Source organism: Apiospora kogelbergensis (genome assembly GCF_038363985.1).
Source record: "Apiospora kogelbergensis strain CBS 113332 chromosome Unknown utg000003l_segment0_segment0, whole genome shotgun sequence".
NCBI lineage: Eukaryota > Fungi > Ascomycota > Sordariomycetes > Amphisphaeriales > Apiosporaceae > Apiospora > Apiospora kogelbergensis.
The window spans coordinates 1,774,231-1,795,972 of NW_027117420.1; the positions used below are offsets into that span (position 1 = coordinate 1,774,231).

Sequence of the window (21,742 nt, forward strand, 5' to 3'; positions counted from 1 at the left end):
ATGGCCGGGGAAGATGGCGGCGGTCCTGCTGCCCCTGGCGGTGGTGCTGGCGGTGCCCACGCCTCTGGCAATGACCATGTCCCGGCTCCCATCATAACCAGCGGCGAGTCCATGAACATCCGGAAACAGGAATCCCACCAGTCCGTCAACAACAATGGTCAAGACGACTACATCATATCACCACGCGTCCATACACCGAATCCCTTTAGCCGCAAGAACACCAGTATGGATATCGACGACTACTTTGTAAGTCCTGGACAGCTGAACTGCCCGACCAGCTATGCAGCCCACAGCAACACACACTTACACACAAGAGAGAGACACGATGTGTTCCCTTCCTCCAAGCCAGTCATTGCTAACCATCGTTGCCTTTCCCCATAGTCCGGTCCTCGCGACCTCCAGAAGCATTCGAAATGGCCGCTCTTCTTGCAGATGCACGGCTCCATCCTGCCCAAGATGATCATCCCGCTGATCTGGGTCGGGGCCTGGTCGACCATCATCACGTGGCTGTCGCTGACCGACACCCTACCAAACGTCAACCTCAGCATCAGCTCCATCTTGCTGACGGTCACGGGTTTCGTTGTCGGTTTGGGGTTGAGCTTCCGCAACTCGACCGCCTACGAGCGCTACGCCGAAGGCCGAAGGTATTGGAGTCAGTTGACCCTGACCTGCCAGTCGTTGGCCCGCGTCTACTGGGTTCACACCAAAGAGCGCGAGGAGTGCAGTAAGGAGGATCTCCTGGCTAAGATGTGAGTCCCTTCGCTTCATTCATCTTGCGCCTACCTACCACCTGGGACTGACCCCTATCAACAATAGCACCGCCCTCAACCTCCTGACCGCCTTCGCCGTCGCGCTCAAGCACAAGCTGCGCTTCGAGCCCTACACGTATTACGAGGACATCTCGGATCTGGTGGAGCACCTCGAGACGTATGCGCGCAGCGCCACGCGCGACGACGACGTCTTCCGCCCAAAGAAGCCCAACGTCTTCAAGGTCGTCGGCGAGCACCTGGGCGTGTCCTTTGCCGCCTCCAACCCGCGCAAGCTGATCAAGAAGGCCCAGAGCCCCATCGGCAACCTGCCGCTCGAGATCCTCACCTACCTCGCCGCTTACACCGACGACATCATCGGCAACGGGCAGCTGCCCATCCCCATGACCCAGACCATGGCTTGTAAGTCGAGGGCGCGAAGCCGGCCCCTCCCCAAACTTGCACGGAGCTTATTGGCTAACCATCCTCCCTAGATAACGGCATGCAAGCCCTCAACGACGTCATGACGGGCAGCGAGCGCGTTCTCACCACCCCCTGCCCCTCGCTTACACCATCTCCATCTCGCAAATCACGTGGGCCTACGTGATGCTCCTGCCCTTCCAGCTGCTCAAGGACCTGAAATGGGTCACCATCCCCGCGGCCGTGTGCGCCTCGTACATCATCCTTGGCCTGCTGTTCATCGGCCGCGAGATCGAGAACCCGTTCGGCAACGACGTCAACGACCTGCCCATGGAGCTGTACTGCCAGCAGATCGTGCAGGACCTCGAGACCATGTCATCCCGCCCGAGGCCGCGCCAGGGCGAGTGGGTGCAGAGCTCGCGCAACAAGCTGTTCCTGGGCCACAGCGATTCCAGCTACCGCGTCTGGGCGGGACGGTCCGAGGCCGCCATCCGCCAGGCCCTGCGCAGTCGCCCGCACGCGCAGTTCGAGAAGGAGTCGGTCAACAGCACGGCCACCACGGTCAAGACCGAGGAGGACGCCGCCCAACGCGTGTAGAGGATGTCCCGTCAAGAGGATATCACTTTCGTTCGCCCTGGCACTCGAGACTCATGACTCGCACAGAGCCAGAGTTGGCACGAAGCGCCTCGCGCGCTCCATACATCCGTCTACACGGATAACCAAGCATCACCATTCCCTTCCCCTCTTTTATCACATTTGAGCGATAGCGTTTCGGTTCATATACACAACATCGAGTCTCTGTTTTTAATGCTGGGTGGTATAGACACCGCCTTCTCAGTCTCTTCTCTAAATCTATTCGGTCGGGCACAAGGACAACAAAAGGCACATATTAGCAAAATTGGAAAGGTTCGGCATCGTTTTGGCAGGAGGGGCAAAAATTATAGAATGGCAGGCGGAGGACATGGCAACAATTGAAATTCGGGCGGTCTGGCTCTGGTCCTGTACATATCATCACCATGAATTAAGTTGACGGAAAAATGCAATACCAAAAGATTTGCAACTAAAATTGTGATTTGATTTATGCGAAAAACAACGCGCCGTGATTTGATTGCTAATGGCAGACGTAGAGGAAAGTGAGAAAGGCCAAGTAAGCGACAGACATTTGGAATCGTTTGGAGCTACGAGCATCTGACAATAAAAAAGAAGAGAGGTTATCTGATTGAATCAGATGCATCAGGAATTGAGCCCGATGCGGGGGTCGAACCCGCAGCCTTGAGATTAACTCGAAGCAATCGCCTTCAGCTTCAGATGAGGATGAGGCGGGATACTAAGAGTCTCACGCTCTACCGATTGAGCTAACCAGGCAATGGTTCTTATTGTTGAGGATGGAAGACGCTAAGGGCATTTATAGAGGAGAGCAATAATGATTTGTCCAAAAGTGGGGGAAACACCTGAATGACTTACACAGCAGCAGCATTGGTCGAAATGTAGGCGCACTCGAGTGGATTGGGAGTGACACCAGCGAAGAAGCAATACCAACGAAGGACTATCATTAAATTATGCTTGATCTATACTATCTAATTAATTATGTGAATAATAAACCCTGTGTAACCAGCAGCCAATTCCCGCGCATCATTATCATGTACGTCTGTCCCTTATATACGTCCAGCCAAACAAATGAAAGGGTAAAGGGGGTAAAAGGAATCATGTACACATCAGGAGAGCTCCCACCCCAAGCCTCCCGACTATTATTCATCCGGAAGGAATCTCCTCCGCTCTTTTCTGCTTCTTTAGGAACGAAAAACCCTCTTCTGGTTCCACAGGCGTGACTGCGACCAGGTGAAAAGAACGAGTGCCGTTGTGTAACTGATTACCATGATGTCAATGGCAATGTTCCAGGTTGGCAGTTGTTGGGATCGGAGCAGCAAGTTTGCTTCCAGTCGTCGAAGCCTCCGCCGTTGGGCATCTTGAAGCCACACTGGTCCCATACGGCTTGGCCAACCTTGTGGTTGTTCCACTTGCCGTCGTCGGGTGAGTCGACGATGAGGGTGCCGGCCATACCGGTGATGGAGTGGAAATCGTTGTGGCAGTGCAGGAACCAACTGTTGGAAGGGAGTAAGCAATGTTAGCTTAACTGACTGGAGTGAGGAAACGTGATGGTTGGGGGAAGGATAGTACTCCTACTTACGCGCCAGGGTTGTTGGCCGTGATGGCAATGATGGAGTACGTCTTGCTGTTGATGAAGATGGTGTCGCGTCGCAGCGGGTAGTCAGGCATGGGGATCTTGCCTGACCTGAGATCCTCAGCAGTAGGCAGGCCTACGTCGGTCGATTTGAAACGATCGACGGGCGCCAGGGCTGGGTTTTCTTTGCCAACAAAAAGGACTACATCATATAATTAGTCTGATTGATCGGTGGTGGGTGTCGGGTGGACAGGGTCTAATCGAACTCACCTTGGAAATCATGACCATGCAAATGGACTGTATTTTAGAATAGATCGTCAGTAACATGAACTACAAGGAAGAACGGGTGCTCTCCTTGATGTGATATGGTGTGGGTGGAGAGGGGACCGTGTATGAGGTAAAGTGAGGTGCAGGTTGCGGGTGTCTTGCTTAACTTACATGGATGAGGACCTGTCTCAGATCCGACGATGAAGAAGACGTTGGTGCCCCTCTTCGCGTACCAGGTGTTGTTTGTGCCGTACGCCGCATCCAGTTCCGTGCCCGATGCCAAGTTCTGGTTGGGGCAGTTCTCCCTCGATTGCGTCTGGCGCAGAAGCAGGGGGACCTCGGGCACCTCCCAGTCCTTGTCGTTCATGTTGGCGAATCGCAGGGCTCCCGGGCGCGCCGTGAGGCGGACGTCGATGAAGATGGAGTTCTCGTCGAACACGATGCGAGGTTGCGCATCTTTGGGCTGCAGCCTGCCGCTCGTGGCCCACGTCTCGTCCATCTGCTGGGCTTCGATAGCGGCGTGAGCCGGCAGGTTGAGTAGGCTCTGGCGCTTGTCATCCGTGTACCGCACGTAGCATGGCTTGCTGGTGTCCTTGCAGAAAGGTGTCGGGCGGAAATACGGGGTCGGGACCTTTCCGTCGCCGAGGTCGAAACGGGCTGTTCCCATAAGGGCGTAGTTCCAGCCGCTTGCCTCGGTGTTGTTCTTAGCATCGTCCTTGCCCTTGTCTGTCTTACCGTCCTTGTTATCTTTGTCATTGTCCTTGTCCTTGTTGCCCTTCTCAGACTGCTTCTTATCTTTGCCCGCGCCGTCTCTCAGGTCGTGCTTGTTGCTGTTACCATTTCCAAAGCCTTTGCCAAAGGCATGGCTCTGTTCGCCGCGTTGACCTTGACCGAGTCCTCCCCAGCTGCGCTTCCACTGACCAGCACTAAAGCCAAATCGCCGCTTGCCGTGACCATCGCCAGTACCAGGGCGCCCGCTGCGGAAACCGGCTCCAACCTTGTTGTCCACGCCGGAGGGGAAAGGGTTCATCTGCTGGCACGAGTTTCCGGAGTACTGGTCGGGATCTAAGACGGAGTAGATGTTGAAGCTTTTGTCCGATTTGATGACTACGCTGTAGCGCTGGCCGGGGTGAATCTGGAGGGATTTCGCCTGGGCATCATTGGTGTTCTTGAATGGCACGCCGTCGGCCTCGATGACGGTTATCTCGATGTCTGGGTTGTCCGCGAACACATAGAATGAGGAGGAAGCCGACATGTTGATGATCCGGACCCGCATGTTGTTAGACTTCTTCGCCTTGTATGTGTGGGTGGTGCTAAGATCATCGTGTACCAGAGCATCTAGTAGATCGTCGCGTTAGTATCAGCCAACGGATTCAAGGACGCTTGCCACTTACTATCAGGCGGGATTTCCATTCCGCAGAGATTATACTCTTTATAGTCAAAACAGCATCTACCAGTCTTGAAGTCGGCCTCAACGTCTGCCATAGATCGATGCCACTTGGTGGTGTTAGCTCGTCTCGGTCTTTGGAGTGAGCTCGCTCGAACACTTACGTTGTCGGTAATGTCCATTACGTAGTCAGATTGAGCATCGTAGCCGTAATACGCGGGCTCGTCCGCAGATCGTACAATAAGTGGTGACCGCAGGCCATATGGGTATTGCCTGACATCGGGTTTAGAACGCGTTGAAAAAGTGAGATCGCAGGAGGATGAGCTTACCCAGAATGGTGACTGTGAACCCAAAATGTGCCTACTTGAGTGACGTCCCATGTATATCTTGGTGAAATGAGTCAGTATTCAACAATTCAGCTTGGCATTGTGTTCCCTGTACTTACACTTGCTGCGATCCTTGCTTGATATCACTAAATAGAAGGTTAGTTGGTGGGCTCCAATGTCTGGTGGCGAAGCAATCTTACCACTGTGTTACACCCACGGGGCCATCTTGTATGTTGGCATCCTGCTGAAAGAAGCCATGTGCGTGCACCGTGACGCCCTCGGCCACCCCCTTGAATTGGTCGTTGACGACGGTCAAGACGATCCGGTCGTGCTGGTCCACCTCGATCGACTCCGGTGGCCACTTGCCGTTTATGAGGATGGTTTCCTTCGCCGTTCCGGGTATGGGTTCGTAGGTCAGGTTCCAGTGGAACTTTCTAACAGCCGCGAAGACTTCTCCTGGTAGGAGCAAGCTCAGGGCCAGGGCTTTCATCGTGAGGGAATACATTATGTGTGACACTCTTCTCTGGATTGGGATTCGAGAATGAATGAGAATGGGGATTTGACATCTTGACAAAAAGAAATCAAAACATTTCTTCTTTATAATACCCTTGGGATGAGACGGAACATATGCTTCGGTTGCCGACCATCCTAGAGTGGACCACGAGGTTGTCTCTGCTCGCCACCATGTGCTGCATAGTGGTGGGAAGCAGGGACATGGGGGTGCTCGGTACTCTGGCAACCTCGACCTCCGTCTTGGTGTGAATACATATGGCCGATGATGCTGACAAGATCCTCCTCGGTAGCCCAGGAACGTGCCGAGAAAGGTTATTCGCAAGAGAACCCCAGTTGCTGAACCCTTGTCGCAGACTAAACACTGGGGCAATATCGATGCATGGCCATAGGCTCGATGCGGCCTCGTCAGGTTACTTGCAAGTTCTGCAACAACACACAAGGCATCTAGCTTGGGCCAGTTTCTTTTTTTTCCACGCGGCTCCTCGGCATTTGAACTCAATCATCGTCCTAGTCTTGCGTGCAAATGGACCTTGAAGACTCACCAACTTCGTTGGTGATCACTGTCATTGCGTCGAGACGTTAGGCGGGTCTAGTGAAACGGGCGAGGCGAGGCGGTCGGCGGGTTTTAGGCCGAACCATCGGTCAGCCTCCCGAGTTGCGGCTGCTAGGCGTTATTGCCGTGCTAACTACAGTCTTGGATTTGCGCAAAAGAGACGGGATGGAGAAGTCAACAACCTTAAAACGTCCGGACAACCCAGAAAGATGTTCCAAACTCTATCGTGAGCTAGCCCCCTTTTGTGATTTGTGCTACCCGATCAGCAACCCTTCCTACTTGACTGCGCTCGAATGTTTCGATATCGTACTGATCTTGGACTCGTTGGCGGTTGCCATGACCTAAAAGAGATGACAGATGGACTGACAAGGCCTCAGCAGGTAAGCCATCATATCTATCTTGTCTCACGGTTGTTCTGTCAGGTGGTACGGGCCCCTCCATCAACAAAATCCTAGCTCCCGTCCCTGTCGTTATCGCCTAAAGCCAGCGCGGTCTGTATAGTTGATGAATAGATCCCACAACAAGAGAATAGCCTGGCTACCGACAACTCAATTAGGAGGATAAAACAAAAACCTCGTATAGCCTCGCTGTCCAATGTTTGCTCATTGGACTACTTGACTTTGCACGGAAGCAAGGTCAAACCCATCGGGCGAGGGGTCGGTAACGGCGAAGGTATTTTTCTGCATGGATTTCCTTGTATCGCTACTATTTGCCATCCAAATTTTGACCTGTGTCCAATGGGCGCCTATGATTCAAGGCAAACCAGCCCGCCGCCGGTTACCGTGGACGAAAAGATCCGACCAATGTCTCACTTCATGTACCCTTTGTACGTAGCGGGAGACTCAGCAGGATGCGAAAAGCCCTGTTAGGGTTCGTCTGTACGGCTTGATAACTCGTGCATATGCATCTCTGTATATAATCAACATCAGATGGTGCATCGATCGGCTTGAACAGTGTGCGTCAATTGGGTGGCGAGCCATCGCCAGGCGGGACAAGAACCAATGCCGCGCCGAGTCGCCGACCACAGGCCATTAAGTAGGCAAGTGTAGGTGGAGACTCGTACTCCATCTGATGCTGTCAATTGCTGAACAACAAGGTGAGACATCTGCTATCTCTTCATCGAATGTTTTGATGGGATTGGATTATTTGATGGCGGACAAGGCCACAGGCCTGCAGCCTGATCAGGCGTGCGCGCGGCTCTGCCGAGGAGCGATAGCGTCATGGACGATAATCGGCAAGTGAATCGAGGGAATCCACCATGTTGGGTAATTACGAACTGATGGCCGTGGAGAGGATCGCTTTCGCAGCCTCCTCGACACCCGAGGCGACAATGGTCGGCTGTCTAGTCTCATCGAGACGATCAACCCACCCCTTGCCAGATCTGTCAATGAAGGCTGCCTTCAATCCTGCAGCCATAGAACCGGCGATATCAAATGGATTCGCGCTGACTACCCAGACATCGTCCTTGCTATTCCCTTTGCCGGCCTGCTCTACCAAGTGCATATAGACTTTCATGTCTGGCTTGTAAGCCTTCACGTTTTCCACCGTGATCAGTGACTTGAACAAGCCCGCATGCGGACTTAGGTCCGGGGAAGACCGGATAGAGTTGCCCACCATGGCGTCGGTGCCGTTGGAGAAGACGTAAACGTCAACCAGGTCGCTATTCTCCTTCAGGTGTTCCATCGCGACCGAGACCTCCGGGAAGACACGCAGCCTGTCGTAGGCTTTCATGAGCTCATCGGCATCCCGTTCCGTGATCTCGAGTGCGTGCTCCGCCAAGGCGTGCTTCAGCGCACTGTGCGTGATGTCGCTGAATGACCTGTACAGGCCTGATCGACCCGAAAGAAGCAAGTCCATCGTGTGAGTGACGTACGCCCTTTGCGAGATTGTGCGAATGCAGTCGTGTAGATAGGCATGCCGGAAACTCACCCATGCAATTGACTCTCCAGGTATATTCCAGCTGGTATTGACGCCATAACGCAGCTAGGGTCTTCGCCTCCTGCTCGCCATAAAGCTTGGCCAATTCTTGTGCGATTGACTCTGTGGAAAGCAGGGTGCCGTACAGGTCGAAGGCAATGACGATTTTATCGGCAGTCATTATTGTATTATGTTGCTTGCATCGATGGATTGCGTTTGGTCGAGGGGATTGATCCATCCCAGCCCGAAGAAGATGGCAGATGGTAAGCAAAAGAGTCGATTCGGTTCTGGTAAGACGTCACTTGTGCGTTGACTGGCGGCCAGTGTTTGCGGGGTTTACGGGGTTTACAGCGTCGAAGCCTTGATGCTTCCCAGCTGCAGTGGATTAGTGGATTTGGGGGCAATCGCATTAGCTTTCGTGCTTCTTCCCTTCCAGCCCTCTAAACCCCCACGAGTACCTCCAGTGTAATGTGAAGAACGGTTGACGGGTTTACTAATTACTGAACTTGAAGGAAATACCAGAAGCATTCACGAGTTAGATCCATCCAGAAGCCACGATATAAATTTGTAAATGTGGAAAGTATACATTCACGGAGTCGTGACTGCTTGTGACAAAAGGCTTGGAGCTGAAATTCAGTGGGTGGCGGGGTTTTTTGGTGGCAACTTCAAGTCCCCGTGCCCCGCGTACTTGGAATGATTAAGGATATAACCATCTCTACTTGGCTTTTTCACCCCTGGCTGAAGTGTGCGTGAATCTCAACTCACCATACCACTATCGATCCGTGGAAGGCATGATTGGCGAGCTGGAGTCGGAGCAACACTACCAGAAGAACTTCGACGTCTTTCGGGACTGTCTAGCCGCTGTTCTCATCGAAAGGGTTTCTAAACCTCAGCCCAAAGCAAGACGCAGAGCCAAAGATAACTCCGCCAGAAAGAGCCACAACGACCCTGCCGGCTCGGCTTCTGTCTCTGCTTCTGCCTTTGCAGCCAGTAGCACCGGTAGCGATAATGCCGCCGAAGACCTAGCGGACTTCATAGACTACATCGCCACCGAGACCTACGCCAGCCTCCCGCCCGACCTGCAGACCCTGGATCACTACATCTGGAAGCAAGACCAGAAGGACGACGGGTCCCTACAAACGCGCTTCGCCCTACCTCTGACTAGCAGCGACATGTCTGGGATCCTGCTGCCAACCCTGGACCCCTCGGTCGCCGAGTCACTGCACGCCTACGGCCTCACAGATGAGCCCACGCACGAGGCCCTGGGCGCGCTGTTGGCACCCGTGCTGACCGCTCTTCTCACGGCGGTGACGGCGGTCCCGCCCGCGCCCTCGGCGACCAAGTCGGCCGCCCAGGAGTCCGGTTGCGAGCTGTGCGGCCGCGACTGGGTGCCCTTGACGTACCACCACCTAATCCCGCGCTTCGTGCACGCCAAGGCCGTCAAGCGCGGCTGGCACAAACCCGAAGACCTGCAAAACGTCGCTTGGCTCTGCGCTGCCTGCCACCGCGCTGTCCACCGCTTCGCCTCGCACGAGGACCTCGCCCGCTACTACTATACTGTGGACCGCCTACTCGAACAGGACGAGATCGTGCAGTTCGCCAAGTGGGTTGCGCATCTGCGGTGGAAGGGGCGGTAAGTTTGATCAGCGTGCTGTGGTGGTATGGGCAACTGAACGCAATACACGTAATACAACATAGGGCTATTAGCTCGTGAGCCGCTCTCACTCATTTCAGACGTATCAACACTGCCATGACTTGAGGTGACTACTTTATTCATTCTCTCGCATGTTAAGCTTTAATTTGCGACTTTCTTGTCAATCAACATCTACTTGTTGGACTGCACTATTGCCCTTTCCGATGGAGACACGTCTAGCTAGGACTCATTGCCTCCGTGGATTCAGGCTGAATATGAACCGGCACGGTGAACTCGTAATTGGCCTTCGGTGCCGGCAACGTTTCGATGACGACCGGCTCGCCCGTCAGCGAGAACTCAAGCGTCAGACTCTCGTCATTGTCAAGCGCCAGTTTATAGTCGCCGGGGAAGATGGTCAAGTCACCGTTCTCGTCGGCGCGGGCCAGCGAACCCAGCGTAAGAGGGAGCTTGAGCGGGCTTCCAGCCTCGCCTCCGGCCTCGAGGTCGTGCAGCCTGTCGTACGATACCAGAACCTTGTTCGGCCGCGGCTCCGGCCCTGCATTCTTGCTCGACAGGAAAAGGAGGCCGACGTAGTCGGATACGAGCTTCCCGACATTGGCCACACGTGCCGTTACCGTCACGAACGGCGAGATGTCGTTCATCAGACCATCCTTGGCGGCCGCAGACACGATGTCGGCTATGGCGTACGACTTCTCGAGGGTCGACTCCCAGGTGAAGTTGAACTTGGTGTAGTGCAGCCCGTGGCCGAATGGCAGGACTGGATTTCCGGTGTACCACATGTAGGTGCGGCCTGGGAAGTTGGCAGTAGCGTTGGGTCGCAGGTCAATGTTGAACATGCTCACTTCGTCGGCGTAGCTGGTGGGGTACTGCGTAATGGGCAGCCTACCGGCAGGCGATTTCTTGCCTGTCAGGATGTCGAGCAGGGCGGTTCCACCGTCCTGGCTGGGGTAGCCGGCCCAGAGCAGCGCGTTGACGCCCGCATCCTCGAGCAGGGCCGAGTCGTCGACCTGGCCCGCGCCGAACTGCGCGACGACGAGCGGCTTACCCAACTTTGCGAGCTCAGCCACGAGCTCCAGCTGGTTGCCCGGCCACGCGATGTTTTTTCGATCCAGCGTCTCGTTCTCGATGCTGTTGTCGACGCCACCGCAGTAGACGATCAGGTCCGACTTCTTGGCGGCCTCGAGTGCTTCGGCGAAGCCTGTCGTGTTCTGTCCACTAATGGCCGTACCTTGGGCGTATTCCACCGTCCAGTTCCGGGTGCCGCTGGTGAAGGCTATCAGGGGGCTGCGGAGGAAGGGGGCTTTGCCTGAGTAGTCGCCCTGCATCTGGGTCGTGGCATTGGCGAAGGGCCCAATCAGTGCGATGGACTTGTACCCCTTGCCGCTGTTGCTTCCTAGCGGCAGGACCCCGTCATTCTTGAGAAGGGCCATGCCCTCAACAGCGGCGCGGTAGGCGAGCGCGGTAGCCTCTGCGGTTGCGACGTTGGCCCAGCCCAGGGCGCTGTGGGCGCCGCCGTCGAAGTAACCGACCGTGAACAGGGCCTTGTAGAGCCGGGTTAGGGCCTCGTCCATGCGTGCTTCGGTGGTCGCGCCGTCGGCGAGCGACTCGTTGAGCTTGAGGTACGAGTTGCCGCACTCAAGGTCGGTTCCTGCGTTGAGCGCGACAGCCGCCGCACCTTGCTCTGTGTCGGTGAAGTTGTGCCACTGCCAGACGTCCGTCACGGCCGAGCAGTCAGACACAACGAAGTGGTAGTCCTTGTCGCTGAATCCCCAGTGGTCCCGCAGCACGTCCTGAAGCAGGTACGGGCTCGCGCACGTCGGCATGCCGCCCACGGCGTTGTAGGAGCACATGATGGATCCCACGTGGGTGTCGCGCACGCACGTCTTGAAGGCCGACAGGTAGTAGTCGGCTAAGTCCTGCTGGCTGGGGTTGTAGTTGTTACCATGGCGGCCGCTCTCGAGGTCGTAGGCGGCGTAGTGCTTGCAGTTCGCAATGATCAACTTGTCCTCGGGGTCCTCGCCTTGCAGCCCCGTCACGTAGTTCTGCACGTAGCGCCGCACCAGCAGTACGTCTTCACCGGGTGTCTCCTGGCCCCGGCCCCAGCGCGGCTCCCGGAACGGGTTCATATTGGGCGCCCAGTAATTGAACCCCGAGAAACCGTGGTTGGCGAAGGCGCGGCCCTCGACCCCGACTACACCGCCGACGGCCCGCATCAGCGCGTCGTCGAACGAGGCCGCCGTCAGGATCGGCGAGGGGAAGCTGGTCGCGTGGTTAAAGTCGCGCGGCGGCTTGGGGAATTGTACACCGGGTGCCGAGCCCACGCCGTGCGTGGCTTCGCTCCACCACTCATGGGCGGGAAGGCCGAGGCGCTCAGAGCCGGCGGACGCGTCGATGAGGTTCAGGATTTTTTTCTTGCTGGGTGAAGTCTTTGACAAGCGCCGCGACTCGCTCTGAGATGCTCTTCGAGGTGTCGCACACCGCGTGGCTGCAGAGGGGTTGGTCTGACAGGCAGGTGGGTTGGGAGAGCTGTTAATCCCATCCGAGGGCTCACCCTGGGGATTCGTGATCTGGTATAGGGAGTTCCTTATGGGCGTGTTAGATACGACGGCGATCTGAGCAGGGAAGGCTACCAATCGGGACCTACGTGTATTGCCCTCCGCAGTAGAGCGACGGCTCGATGGCGCACTTGGAGCTGCATGCGGCGTCGGTGGTGTTGGTCGCTCTGCTGTAGTCTGGGGTCGATCCGCAGAAGCATTGACTAGCCGGTATGTCTTCGAGTCAGTCTCCACAGAAAGGGAAGAATGATGGTTCTCGGTATGCTTGTCACGTCGACTTACGTTCCGAAGATCATGCCGCTGAACGAAAACCCACGCGAGCCACACCAATTGGCGCAGTACTGAGGGGTCATAGCAATGGTGCTGATCTTGGCCTCACGTAGAATGCTCACGTTCGGGTCCTGGAAGCATCCGAGATACTCCTTGGTCGCCACGTATGGCGCCGCTCCCGACCCGTCGCAGACGAAGGGCTTATCCTGGCCCGCTACCCCGGACGCCGCCGATAACAAGAGCGCCGCCATCGTGGCGGATGCATCTGGTTGTTTGACCATGGCCACTGGTTGAGTACGAAGGGAATGAAGGTGATACGACTCACTACCGTCTTCAACTCCGGCGGATTTCTCTTGGGAAAATGATACCGCCTGGTGGAGGTGTAGGGCGACTATACAAAATCGACGCAACATCTTGACGGGAGAAGAGTAACACGAAGCGATGTTAAGTAGCCCAGCCCTATAGATGCAGCCGGATCAGCAGGCTTCGAGCCGGCTAGAATCAATGACCATGGTTGACTCCGCTTTCCCCGGCAGAAGGCCATGCAATGTCATGACCCGAGCGGATAAATGCCAAAGTGGGCTACTTACTTTCACGCAGCGAGCCAAGTCCCCTGAACAATGCTACATTGATCTTCACAGCAACGAGAGATCGACCGACACTGCTCGTTGGGGAAGTGCGGAGAATGCGGGGGAGAGGACGGAGAAGCGTCCCGTCCATTTCAACCCCGTCCCGTCGCACTCCACGAATCAAACATGAGCCCGATAAGCGACCTGTAATGCTGAAGACTTGGCTACCTGTATCCCATCTATCAGTCTCTACTTCAGTCTCTACTTCAATGACACCCGGTTCATCTCCACTTCTTGCCTCTCGTTTATGCAAGCTTTACGCGCAACCGGATCCGGATCTTCTAGCTCTGGGCCAACGTCACATCATACGTCTTGCCCCTCTCCGTATTCAGCTTCAGCATAACCGCACCAGTAGCAGCACCAGTAGCGACAGAAGCTCCCTCGTACGTGAGTTTCTGCACTTCGGGTCCGGCGGTCCTGCCGATCGTGCTATTGCCGACCGTCACGTACACCGCTCCCCCAACCTCGACAGCACACTGGCACTGACCAACCGCCCTTTCCCATCCCAACGCACGCCCACCTCGAAGCCACCCCGGGCCAACAGTCCTTTGACGTAGCCCCCGTTCTCGGTAAGGAAGCTGGTAGGTAACGCGGGAAGCAGCCGGATCAAGGGTATCTTGTCTACAGCACCTGTACCGGCTGCGACTAAGTTATACACATCATCGTTCAAATTTAAGGACGATGTGGTGCCGACAATCGACTCGTGGCTCTGGAGGAGCATCTCGGCCAGCGCGGCGGGTGTGCCAAAGTTACCGTCAATCTGGAACGTGGCCGGCGCCCCGCGGTTCAGAAACGAGTCGCCGATGGTCTGGTTTGTCAGCATGTGCATGATGCAGCGGGACACGGTGTCGGGATCGAAGTAGCGCGCGCTCAAGGCGGCGCACCAAGACGCACCCCAGCCGCCCGAGGCGCCTCCATTTCTGTTATGAGTTAGCTGGTCGGTCAGAGCACCAGGCGCATGGGACGGGCTATCCATAACATGCGAGACTTACGCGAGACGGTGCTGTAAAGACTTGTGGGCTGCGGTGAAGAGCTCGCTGTTGGTACTCGTGATTTCCGAACCCGGATACACTCCCCACAACTGCGAGACGTGGTCGTTTCCAGGTATAGCCTATGCATTTCGAGGATTAGTGCTATGTCCTCAGAGAGACAGACTATTGCAGGTGTGAGAGTTCCACTCTACCTCTTCGTAGTCTTCAAACCACTCTTTGAGTCCGCCATAATAGTTGACGCCAAGGGGAGGAAGCTTCTCGTCAATGGCTCTAAGCTGGTTGATGAATTGAGCCTCGGACTCACCAAGACCCAGGACAGGCTGGAGTTCCTCGATCTCACGGAACAGCTCCCGCAGCAGGAACGTATCCATGGTCGGCGCGAGGGTGATGGCAGCCGTCTCGTTGGTCGCGCTGCCGGGGACGTAGTACTGGTTCTCGGGCGACAAGCTGGGGTTCGTCACCTTGTACCCCTGGTGGTCGGTCATGAATCCCACGAAGAACTGGGCCGCCGCCTTGAGTGTCGGGTAGTATTTTTTGATAAACTCGACATCGCCCGTGTACCGGTAGTGCTCCATGATGTGGAATGTCAGCCAGGGCCCCGCGCTCGGCCACCACGTGCCCGCGGCGTAGTTGTCCTGCGGTGCGGCGTCGCCCCAGAGGTCCGTGTTGTGGTGGCACACGAACCCGCTGCCTTCCTCTTGGACACCGTACATCTCCTGAGCGACCTTGGCTCCGCGGTCTTTGATGACGTCAATCAGGTCGTACAAGGGCGATGTGAGGTCCGCTAGATTGGTGACGAGGGCCGGCCAGTAGTTCATCTGGATGTTGATGTTCGTGGTGTACTTGCTGCCCCAGTACGGGATCGGGTCACCGCTCCAGATGCCCTGCAGGTTGGGCGGGAGGGTGCCTGCGCGCGATGAGGCGATCAGCAAGTAACGGCCGAACTGGAAGTACAAGCCAACCAGCTCGGGGTCGAATGTCTCATTGAGCTTTGCGATCCGGCCGGCTGTTGTGAGAGCTCGCTGTTCTTTGGTCGATGATCCTAGGGAGAACTCGACTCGCTCGCTGTACTTTTGGTAGTCTGCCACGTGGGCAGTGCGGATGTCTCCGTAGGCGGCTACCTTATTCAGGTCCGACACGACGGTGGCGCGAGGATCTGCTTTCCGAAAGGACGTCGAGGCCGTGAAGTAGATTGTCGCCTCTTCGGCGTTTTCGCAAATGACGTAATCACCAATAGTGCGCACTCTGCCGCCCGTGGCCTTGACCCTTGCGCCAGCCGAGAACTCGATGCCAGAGGCACTGGCGCTGTGCCCACCGGTATAGATGCTGTCAACGCCATTGCTCACAGAGTAGTCTTGCCAGCGGTCCAGGTAGTCATTCAGAGACCGACGGAGGTGTATGGTGAAGCTGACCGCTGCCGTCTGGTTGGTGCTTATCTTGATGGCAACGACATCGTCGGGATTGCTGGCAAGGTATTCCCGCTTGTACTGGATCTCGTTGTTCACGTACTTCACGCCAGCAGTGGCGTCCTTAAGGTCGAGATAGCGCTCGTATCCGGTACCAGTGTCGGTATGATTCATAACCAGTTCCAAGTCCGCCAGGGCGTCATACATACGAGTTGAAAGTGGTGTTCCGGCATAGGCCCAGTTGGCAAGCCTCTGTGCCTCCAATACTCGTCCTTGTCGTACGAGCTCTTGGAGCTCAGGCATATACTTTCTTGCATCTGGATTCGTGCGATTGAGAAAGCCGCCGGACCAGAATGAGTCCTCATTCATCCAAATAGCCTCGGAACGGATCTTTCCATTCAACGTAGCTCCAATGCGGCCGTTGCCTATGAGGTAGGAGCTGTTATACGCCGCTGCAGGGGCATCCGACCACATGCGCGACGGTATAATCGCAGAGGCCTGGTCAGCACATGCCAACGGCACCAAGGCAAGGATGGGCAAGCTGTACAACATGATCCAACGAATTCTAAAACGTCGAAAAGGATGCAGTAAGCATAAGCTCAACGGACACTTGCCATACGTGATTGTTATATACCGAGGGGCATAGTGCACAAAGTCAACTGTTGCTTGTATACCCTGTCCAGAACCCTGTCGTTCTCCAATTCGAATGACTAGACAAGACTGTCCTATTCCCCACAGTGTCTTCGGCTACCGCATCCGTCCGCAGGAGACTCTCGCTGCGAGTTAGCCCGGCGGATCGATCACTGCAGGAAGCTAGTAGGCTAAAAGCGAATTCATGACTTCACCAAGACTCCAGTCTGGACCCAAAAGCAGCATCCTAGATGCAGGATACCGGGTTTGTAGATCAGGTCCGTGTTGACCTTCTGAACCCGCACATCCACACCTACTGGCCTATACGGTGTGTCTACGGTCGGAAACCGTTCGCCGGGGAGACTGCTGGTTCTTCTTGACGATATTATAGAGTGGCTGCCACGCCATTGGACGTGCTTTCTTTCCCGTTCCACTTCATACTGCTATTGATTGTGAATACATATTCGCCTCCGATGGAAATCGTTACCATTGTATGCATAATTTGGATCCTCTGTACTATTTGATTGTGCACACGCGGGAGATGCCAACTTCTTGATGTAACATCACTAGTAGTGGAGATACATAGAGGGAAAAAGGGGGTATGTTGATCACCGCATTCCAAATACCCCTAACCAATGCTGCACTTTGTACATGGCTACTCTGAAACTAGAGAACAAGTCGGGGATTTACACGACCGCAGCCGTCGCATGTTTCGAGTCCATGACTCCGACGGGGGCTGTCAGTCGACCGGGCCACTGAGGAAACAGCGCCCAGAGAATGGTTATGCCGAAGGCGGCGGTTCCCAGGGCCCAGCCGGCATGGAGTCCATCCAGGTAGGCCAAGCGCACGCCCTTCAGTACATCGCCGGTGAAGGCATCTTTGATACCGGCAGCACCGACTGCCAGCACAGTGTGGCCGTCGAGACCGGGCACGTACTGGGGCACCTTATGCTCGAGTACGTTATTCAGGATGGCGTCCGTCACGGCTACACCCCAACCACCGGCCAGGAGCATGAAGACTGCGAATTAGTCTCGTCAGTGCGTTCCTCTTCAAACATATCACCGCCAGCAGTGCGATCGGGCGTTTTCACTCACAAGAGACGGTGGACACGGCTGTTGACACGTCCTCCGCAGCGCTAGTGACGGTCGCTACGAGATTGGGGAGCTGAACTCCAAGTCCCGTCCCGACGCCGTACAGGATCTGGTACCCGATAACAGCACCCAGGCTTTCCTCCAGGTCAAATGTGAAAATGAGGCCGCAACCAATAGTTGAGATGATCCCCGATGCAATTAGGAAAGGCTGGAATACTTGGAGTTTCCCAGCGAGGCCGGAGCCGACGGCGGTAGCCAGAGCTGTTGCCAGAATGGAAGGAATCATCTTGATGCCGCTCTGCACCGGAGAATCGCCCCGAATAGCCTGGAAGTAAATGGGAAGTTGGTACTGGAGCGCAATGTTGCCGGCATTGAGACTATATGTAATTCCGTCAAACGTGAGAGACTGGTCCCAAAGCAGGACTTAAAAGAACAAAAGGTAGGAGAATAGGACCATCTCTCTCGATGGTTATTAGGGGCAAAGAAGGATGACCTACAAGAAGATGAACCCAGCGGTCGCGCCAATGGACCTCTTCCCAAGAAGCCGGTAGACTATGAGGGCGCGATCACCTTGATACCACTCGTTGGCGGCGAAAAGTATCAAGATGACGATGCATCCGACCAAGAGACCGATCTCGGTGGCGGAGTTCCATGCGTACGCCACGCCTCCCCACTGAATGGCCAAGAAGAAAGAGAGTACGCCGGCAAAGACCAAGGCCGATCCGATAGGGTCAAAACTCAACAGGATCTCAGGCCAAGGCGTGCCGTGGCTGACCTTGGCGGCAGCTGGTGTTCTAAACCAAACGAGCATGGCGAACATAGTAAGACCGCCGATGGGAAGGTTGATGTAAAAACACCATCGCCTACCACCCCAAGATCAGCTGCCTGGTATCAGGTAATGTCATGTCAGGGGGCAAACAAAACATAGGGATAAATACCAAGTAACATTGGAAGTAAAGACACCCCCGAGCAAGGGGCCAGCAATACTAGCCACGGTGAACACAGACCCCATCAGGCCGATGACAATGGGTTGTATGCGTGGTGGACAGACAAAAGCTGTGATGGTGTAGCCGCCGCCGGCGATCCCCGCACCGCCCAGACCTTGGATGGCACGTCCGCATATCAACGCGATGCTGTTCGGGGCCAGGGCGCAAAGCAAGCTTCCTACTTCGAATAGAAACACGGCCACGACGTAGACGATACGCAGGGAGAAGAATTTGTAGGCTTTGCCCCAGGCGGATATGAAGGATGCTAAGGCGAGGAAGAATGCACTAATTACATGTGGAGGTGAGGGTCAGAATTTGTATAGTTTCAGACTGCGAACTTATGACCAAGTCAAGTGCCAGGGGTTATCACCTACCTGCCGTACCAACCGGCGTCGGCCATGCTGTTGAACTCGGTCGTGATCATGGGGATCGCAGTACCGATGATACTCATATCCAAGGCGATCTGCAACACCGGGGGCATTAGCTGCTTACACTGAACCTTACCAGGAAGTGCATACTCACCAGAAATGTCGCCAGCATAAGACTGAGAACAATGACGGCGCGTCGGAAGACTGAAGGGTATGCCATTTGTGCTGCAGAGCGGCTTCTGGTGTCATCAATGGAGTTGTTAGTCAACACATCTTGGCAGTGTCCCTTACTGAAGGTGGTTGACTCCCGAGACGGGACAGGGTTAGCATTTTCGGCGCCTTGAGAATTCATTTTCGTATAAAAGGATGCTGGTATTGGGTGAAGGGAGAGTGTCGATGAGACAGGAGAGCAGACTCTTGCAGTTGCAGCCACAGCACTATATATTACAAGAAGAGTCGTCCAGCAGCATGTCGTCCGTATACGGTTGCCATATCGGGCATGGAGTTAGCAAGATAGAGTGGGCCACGGCCTCGCACATTTCGGACAATTGGGATCTGGTAAGTCCTCGGCGGACCCTCATCTTCGGGGACCCCCTGTCTGAACCAATCATCATGAGCCCCTGTTGCATTGCTGCCGGCTCGAGCCCGGCTTTTACGCATTATTAAGTTGCACCTTAACCTTGAAATGCATATCACAGAAAGAAGGCCGATCATGTAATCCCCACTTGTAATAGGAAACCCAGCTTTTTTTAGTTAACGAGATTTGTCCTCCTCCCAAGCTGACCACCTGCCGTCCCAATCTTCAGCCGGAGGCGCCACGGACCCTCTGAAAACGCATCCCTGGCACAGAGAATACGCCCGACTGACAGCGGAAATCATGGTGTGTGAATGGTGTTCTTCATCGGACTTGCTTGTGCCGCAAGCAGAGCAGTTCTGAGGATACGTGAGCCGCATGAATTCGCCGCTATGGATCATGGCAGTGAGCACGTCGGCCGCCAGGGTGGGGATCTCGCCGAGGAGCTCGATGAACTGCCGGCATCGGAAGAAGCGGTAGCGCGTCTCGTGGACGAAAGTCCTCATGAGCCCGCGGAAAACCTGGCCGGCCAGCGTATTCTGCCCATACGCCGCGCGGAGATCGTACATGATTTCTTCAATGTTCTCGATGTCATGCGTCCAGTACTGGTTCTGCAGAGGGCCGCATTTCCGCATGTTGTATCGGCGGAACTGCGAGACGGCACACTCCTGTACCTGCGGCAGGAGGAAGAAATCGGCGAGGTCGTAGATTCGGATACAAATGTCTATCAGGGGCGCTTTCCCCTTCTTTTGCTCAAAATCGATGCCTACTAAGCACATCAGCACGCACTGGTTATATCCTATCCCGGAAGAGTAATAAGAATATACCTCCAACGTAAATAGACTCAAGCAGCAAGTCCATGTCGCCGGGATCGAACTCTTGTATGGTGATCTCCTGCGTATGAGATTCCTATAGAGATATCTCCTCCGTTAATCATGTCCGAGAAACGAATTCAAAAGACCACTTCCTTACCCGAAACTTGCTCCCAAGGGCTTTGCTAAACCAATCGCAGCGTGATGCAAGGATGTTGCGATGGAGGTTCCATACTCGCCCACCGCACACGACTTTGAGGTCGGAGAACAGCCCTTCCTCGAATAGCCTGGTATGCAGTCAGTGGGATCTGGTGCGAACGGCAGTAGTTGAAGAACATTATACTTACTTTTTATCACAATTCTCCACGGGGGTGTGACTTTCGCCGGATTTCTCCGTATGAGATGCAGGCGTAGTCATGCTGGGCCAGGGTTGGACGACTTCTTGTTTGCCAAAAGGCTGGGAGGTGACGAAACCAACACATCGCCCGAGGTTTCGAACAGTCGGAAGTGCGGGGCTCTAGCCAACCCCGAGGCGCGGCGGGATCAGAGGTGTTGACAAGAGATTGAGGATGCAATTATGAATGGTTGCCGGGATTTAGGCATTGGCAGAGTCAGCCCCCTCATCTGTGCGACTTGAAGGAGCGGCTGGTTGCCCGAAAGACGCCGACTAGCAGATGACGTGCTGCAGCATATAGCACCTCATATTCCGAAGAGTAGCTCAGCCATCTTCGGACATACCAATACGCAATATTAATGTCCATGAATAAGCACATTGAACACCGTTTCCGTCCCCCATTGAGTCCATTTGATAGTCATGTCACTGAGAGCTTTCTAAGCTATCGGGTGTAATAGGTTGTTATTCGCGTGCGAGATATTTTATAATGTTTCGTCTTTTGGTTTGACAGCTTGACAAGAAAGAGCATGGCCCAACGCGAAGAGGCCTGATACCTCTTCCTAGGCACTCCTGTTTGTAAAACGTCGACTGGTCGAGCCAACCGTGCCAGTTCAAAAGAATGGTCCGGCACATACGCAGCCAAAAAGGGAAGTGCTCAGTATGAGGGTTGAACTCATGACCTTCGCATTACTTAGTATACTCAGCTCAAGAGAGAGTATATTAGTACGACGCTCTAACCAACTGAGCTAACCGAGCTGTGATGGGAACTGATCGTTGCGACGACCAGGCGGTGGTTGGTTGAGAGGAGGGCGTTTATTGGAGTATAGTGGTGTGGATGGGAGAGAGAAGCTCGTGATGAGGATTGGCTATTCGGTGGGTAACGATTTTGTGGCATTCCGTCTCCAAGAAGCTTGTCGGTGCTGGTTCGGATCTTGGTGGGTAACGAACAAGTGTACAGGAGCCGAGGGCGCCACAGCGGCAGGAGTGGCGCAGCCGAGTGAGTATACAAAGTATAAAGCCAGAGTCGTTGTCTGCCACGGCCGAAAGAAGCTTTAATTATCACGCGAGTA

At 55.0% G+C, this 21,742-nt stretch overlaps 8 protein-coding genes across 8 annotated transcripts; 2 read left to right on the forward strand and 6 right to left on the reverse strand.

Annotated features, from left to right (window-relative positions):
• PG998_005323 (uncharacterized protein) lies at positions 1 to 1,763 on the forward strand (the record flags this gene model as incomplete). The annotated part of the gene is made up of 5 exons (XM_066872141.1): positions 1 to 246; positions 382 to 749; positions 817 to 1,169; positions 1,241 to 1,287; positions 1,371 to 1,763. 5 exons carry the CDS (start codon positions 1 to 3, stop codon positions 1,761 to 1,763), a joined length of 1,407 nt encoding a protein of 468 aa, XP_066732238.1.
• Positions 1,764 to 3,036: 1,273 nt separating this feature from the next.
• Positions 3,037 to 5,833, reverse strand: PG998_005324 (multicopper oxidase; the record flags this gene model as incomplete). Its single annotated transcript, XM_066872142.1, has 8 exons — positions 3,037 to 3,268; positions 3,355 to 3,550; positions 3,787 to 4,953; positions 5,010 to 5,112; positions 5,167 to 5,275; positions 5,332 to 5,388; positions 5,448 to 5,474; positions 5,529 to 5,833. 8 exons carry the CDS (start codon positions 5,831 to 5,833, stop codon positions 3,037 to 3,039), a joined length of 2,196 nt encoding a protein of 731 aa, XP_066732239.1.
• Positions 5,834 to 7,663: 1,830 nt separating this feature from the next.
• On the reverse strand, positions 7,664 to 8,492 carry PG998_005325 (uncharacterized protein; the record flags this gene model as incomplete). Its single annotated transcript, XM_066872143.1, has 2 exons — positions 7,664 to 8,223; positions 8,324 to 8,492. 2 exons carry the CDS (start codon positions 8,490 to 8,492, stop codon positions 7,664 to 7,666), a joined length of 729 nt encoding a protein of 242 aa, XP_066732240.1.
• A 610-nt stretch (positions 8,493 to 9,102) lies between these two features.
• On the forward strand, positions 9,103 to 9,948 carry PG998_005326 (uncharacterized protein; the record flags this gene model as incomplete). The annotated part of the gene is made up of 1 exon (XM_066872144.1): positions 9,103 to 9,948. One exon carries the CDS (start codon positions 9,103 to 9,105, stop codon positions 9,946 to 9,948), a length of 846 nt encoding a protein of 281 aa, XP_066732241.1.
• A 232-nt stretch (positions 9,949 to 10,180) lies between these two features.
• PG998_005327 (glycosyl hydrolase family 3 N terminal domain-containing protein) lies at positions 10,181 to 13,041 on the reverse strand (the record flags this gene model as incomplete). Its single annotated transcript, XM_066872145.1, has 3 exons — positions 10,181 to 12,548; positions 12,610 to 12,723; positions 12,803 to 13,041. The coding sequence occupies 3 exons, from the start codon at positions 13,039 to 13,041 to the stop codon at positions 10,181 to 10,183; spliced, it is 2,721 nt and encodes a 906-aa protein (XP_066732242.1).
• Positions 13,042 to 13,700: 659 nt separating this feature from the next.
• On the reverse strand, positions 13,701 to 16,369 carry PG998_005328 (uncharacterized protein; the record flags this gene model as incomplete). The annotated part of the gene is made up of 4 exons (XM_066872146.1): positions 13,701 to 13,848; positions 13,911 to 14,339; positions 14,412 to 14,530; positions 14,603 to 16,369. 4 exons carry the CDS (start codon positions 16,367 to 16,369, stop codon positions 13,701 to 13,703), a joined length of 2,463 nt encoding a protein of 820 aa, XP_066732243.1.
• A 764-nt stretch (positions 16,370 to 17,133) lies between these two features.
• On the reverse strand, positions 17,134 to 19,005 carry PG998_005329 (MFS gliotoxin efflux transporter glia; the record flags this gene model as incomplete). Its single annotated transcript, XM_066872147.1, has 5 exons — positions 17,134 to 17,465; positions 17,542 to 17,915; positions 18,036 to 18,401; positions 18,477 to 18,809; positions 18,899 to 19,005. 5 exons carry the CDS (start codon positions 19,003 to 19,005, stop codon positions 17,134 to 17,136), a joined length of 1,512 nt encoding a protein of 503 aa, XP_066732244.1.
• Positions 19,006 to 19,336: 331 nt separating this feature from the next.
• On the reverse strand, positions 19,337 to 20,696 carry PG998_005330 (uncharacterized protein; the record flags this gene model as incomplete). Its single annotated transcript, XM_066872148.1, has 5 exons — positions 19,337 to 19,541; positions 19,677 to 20,232; positions 20,294 to 20,375; positions 20,439 to 20,565; positions 20,626 to 20,696. The coding sequence occupies 5 exons, from the start codon at positions 20,694 to 20,696 to the stop codon at positions 19,337 to 19,339; spliced, it is 1,041 nt and encodes a 346-aa protein (XP_066732245.1).
• Between the last annotated feature and the right edge of the window lie 1,046 nt (positions 20,697 to 21,742).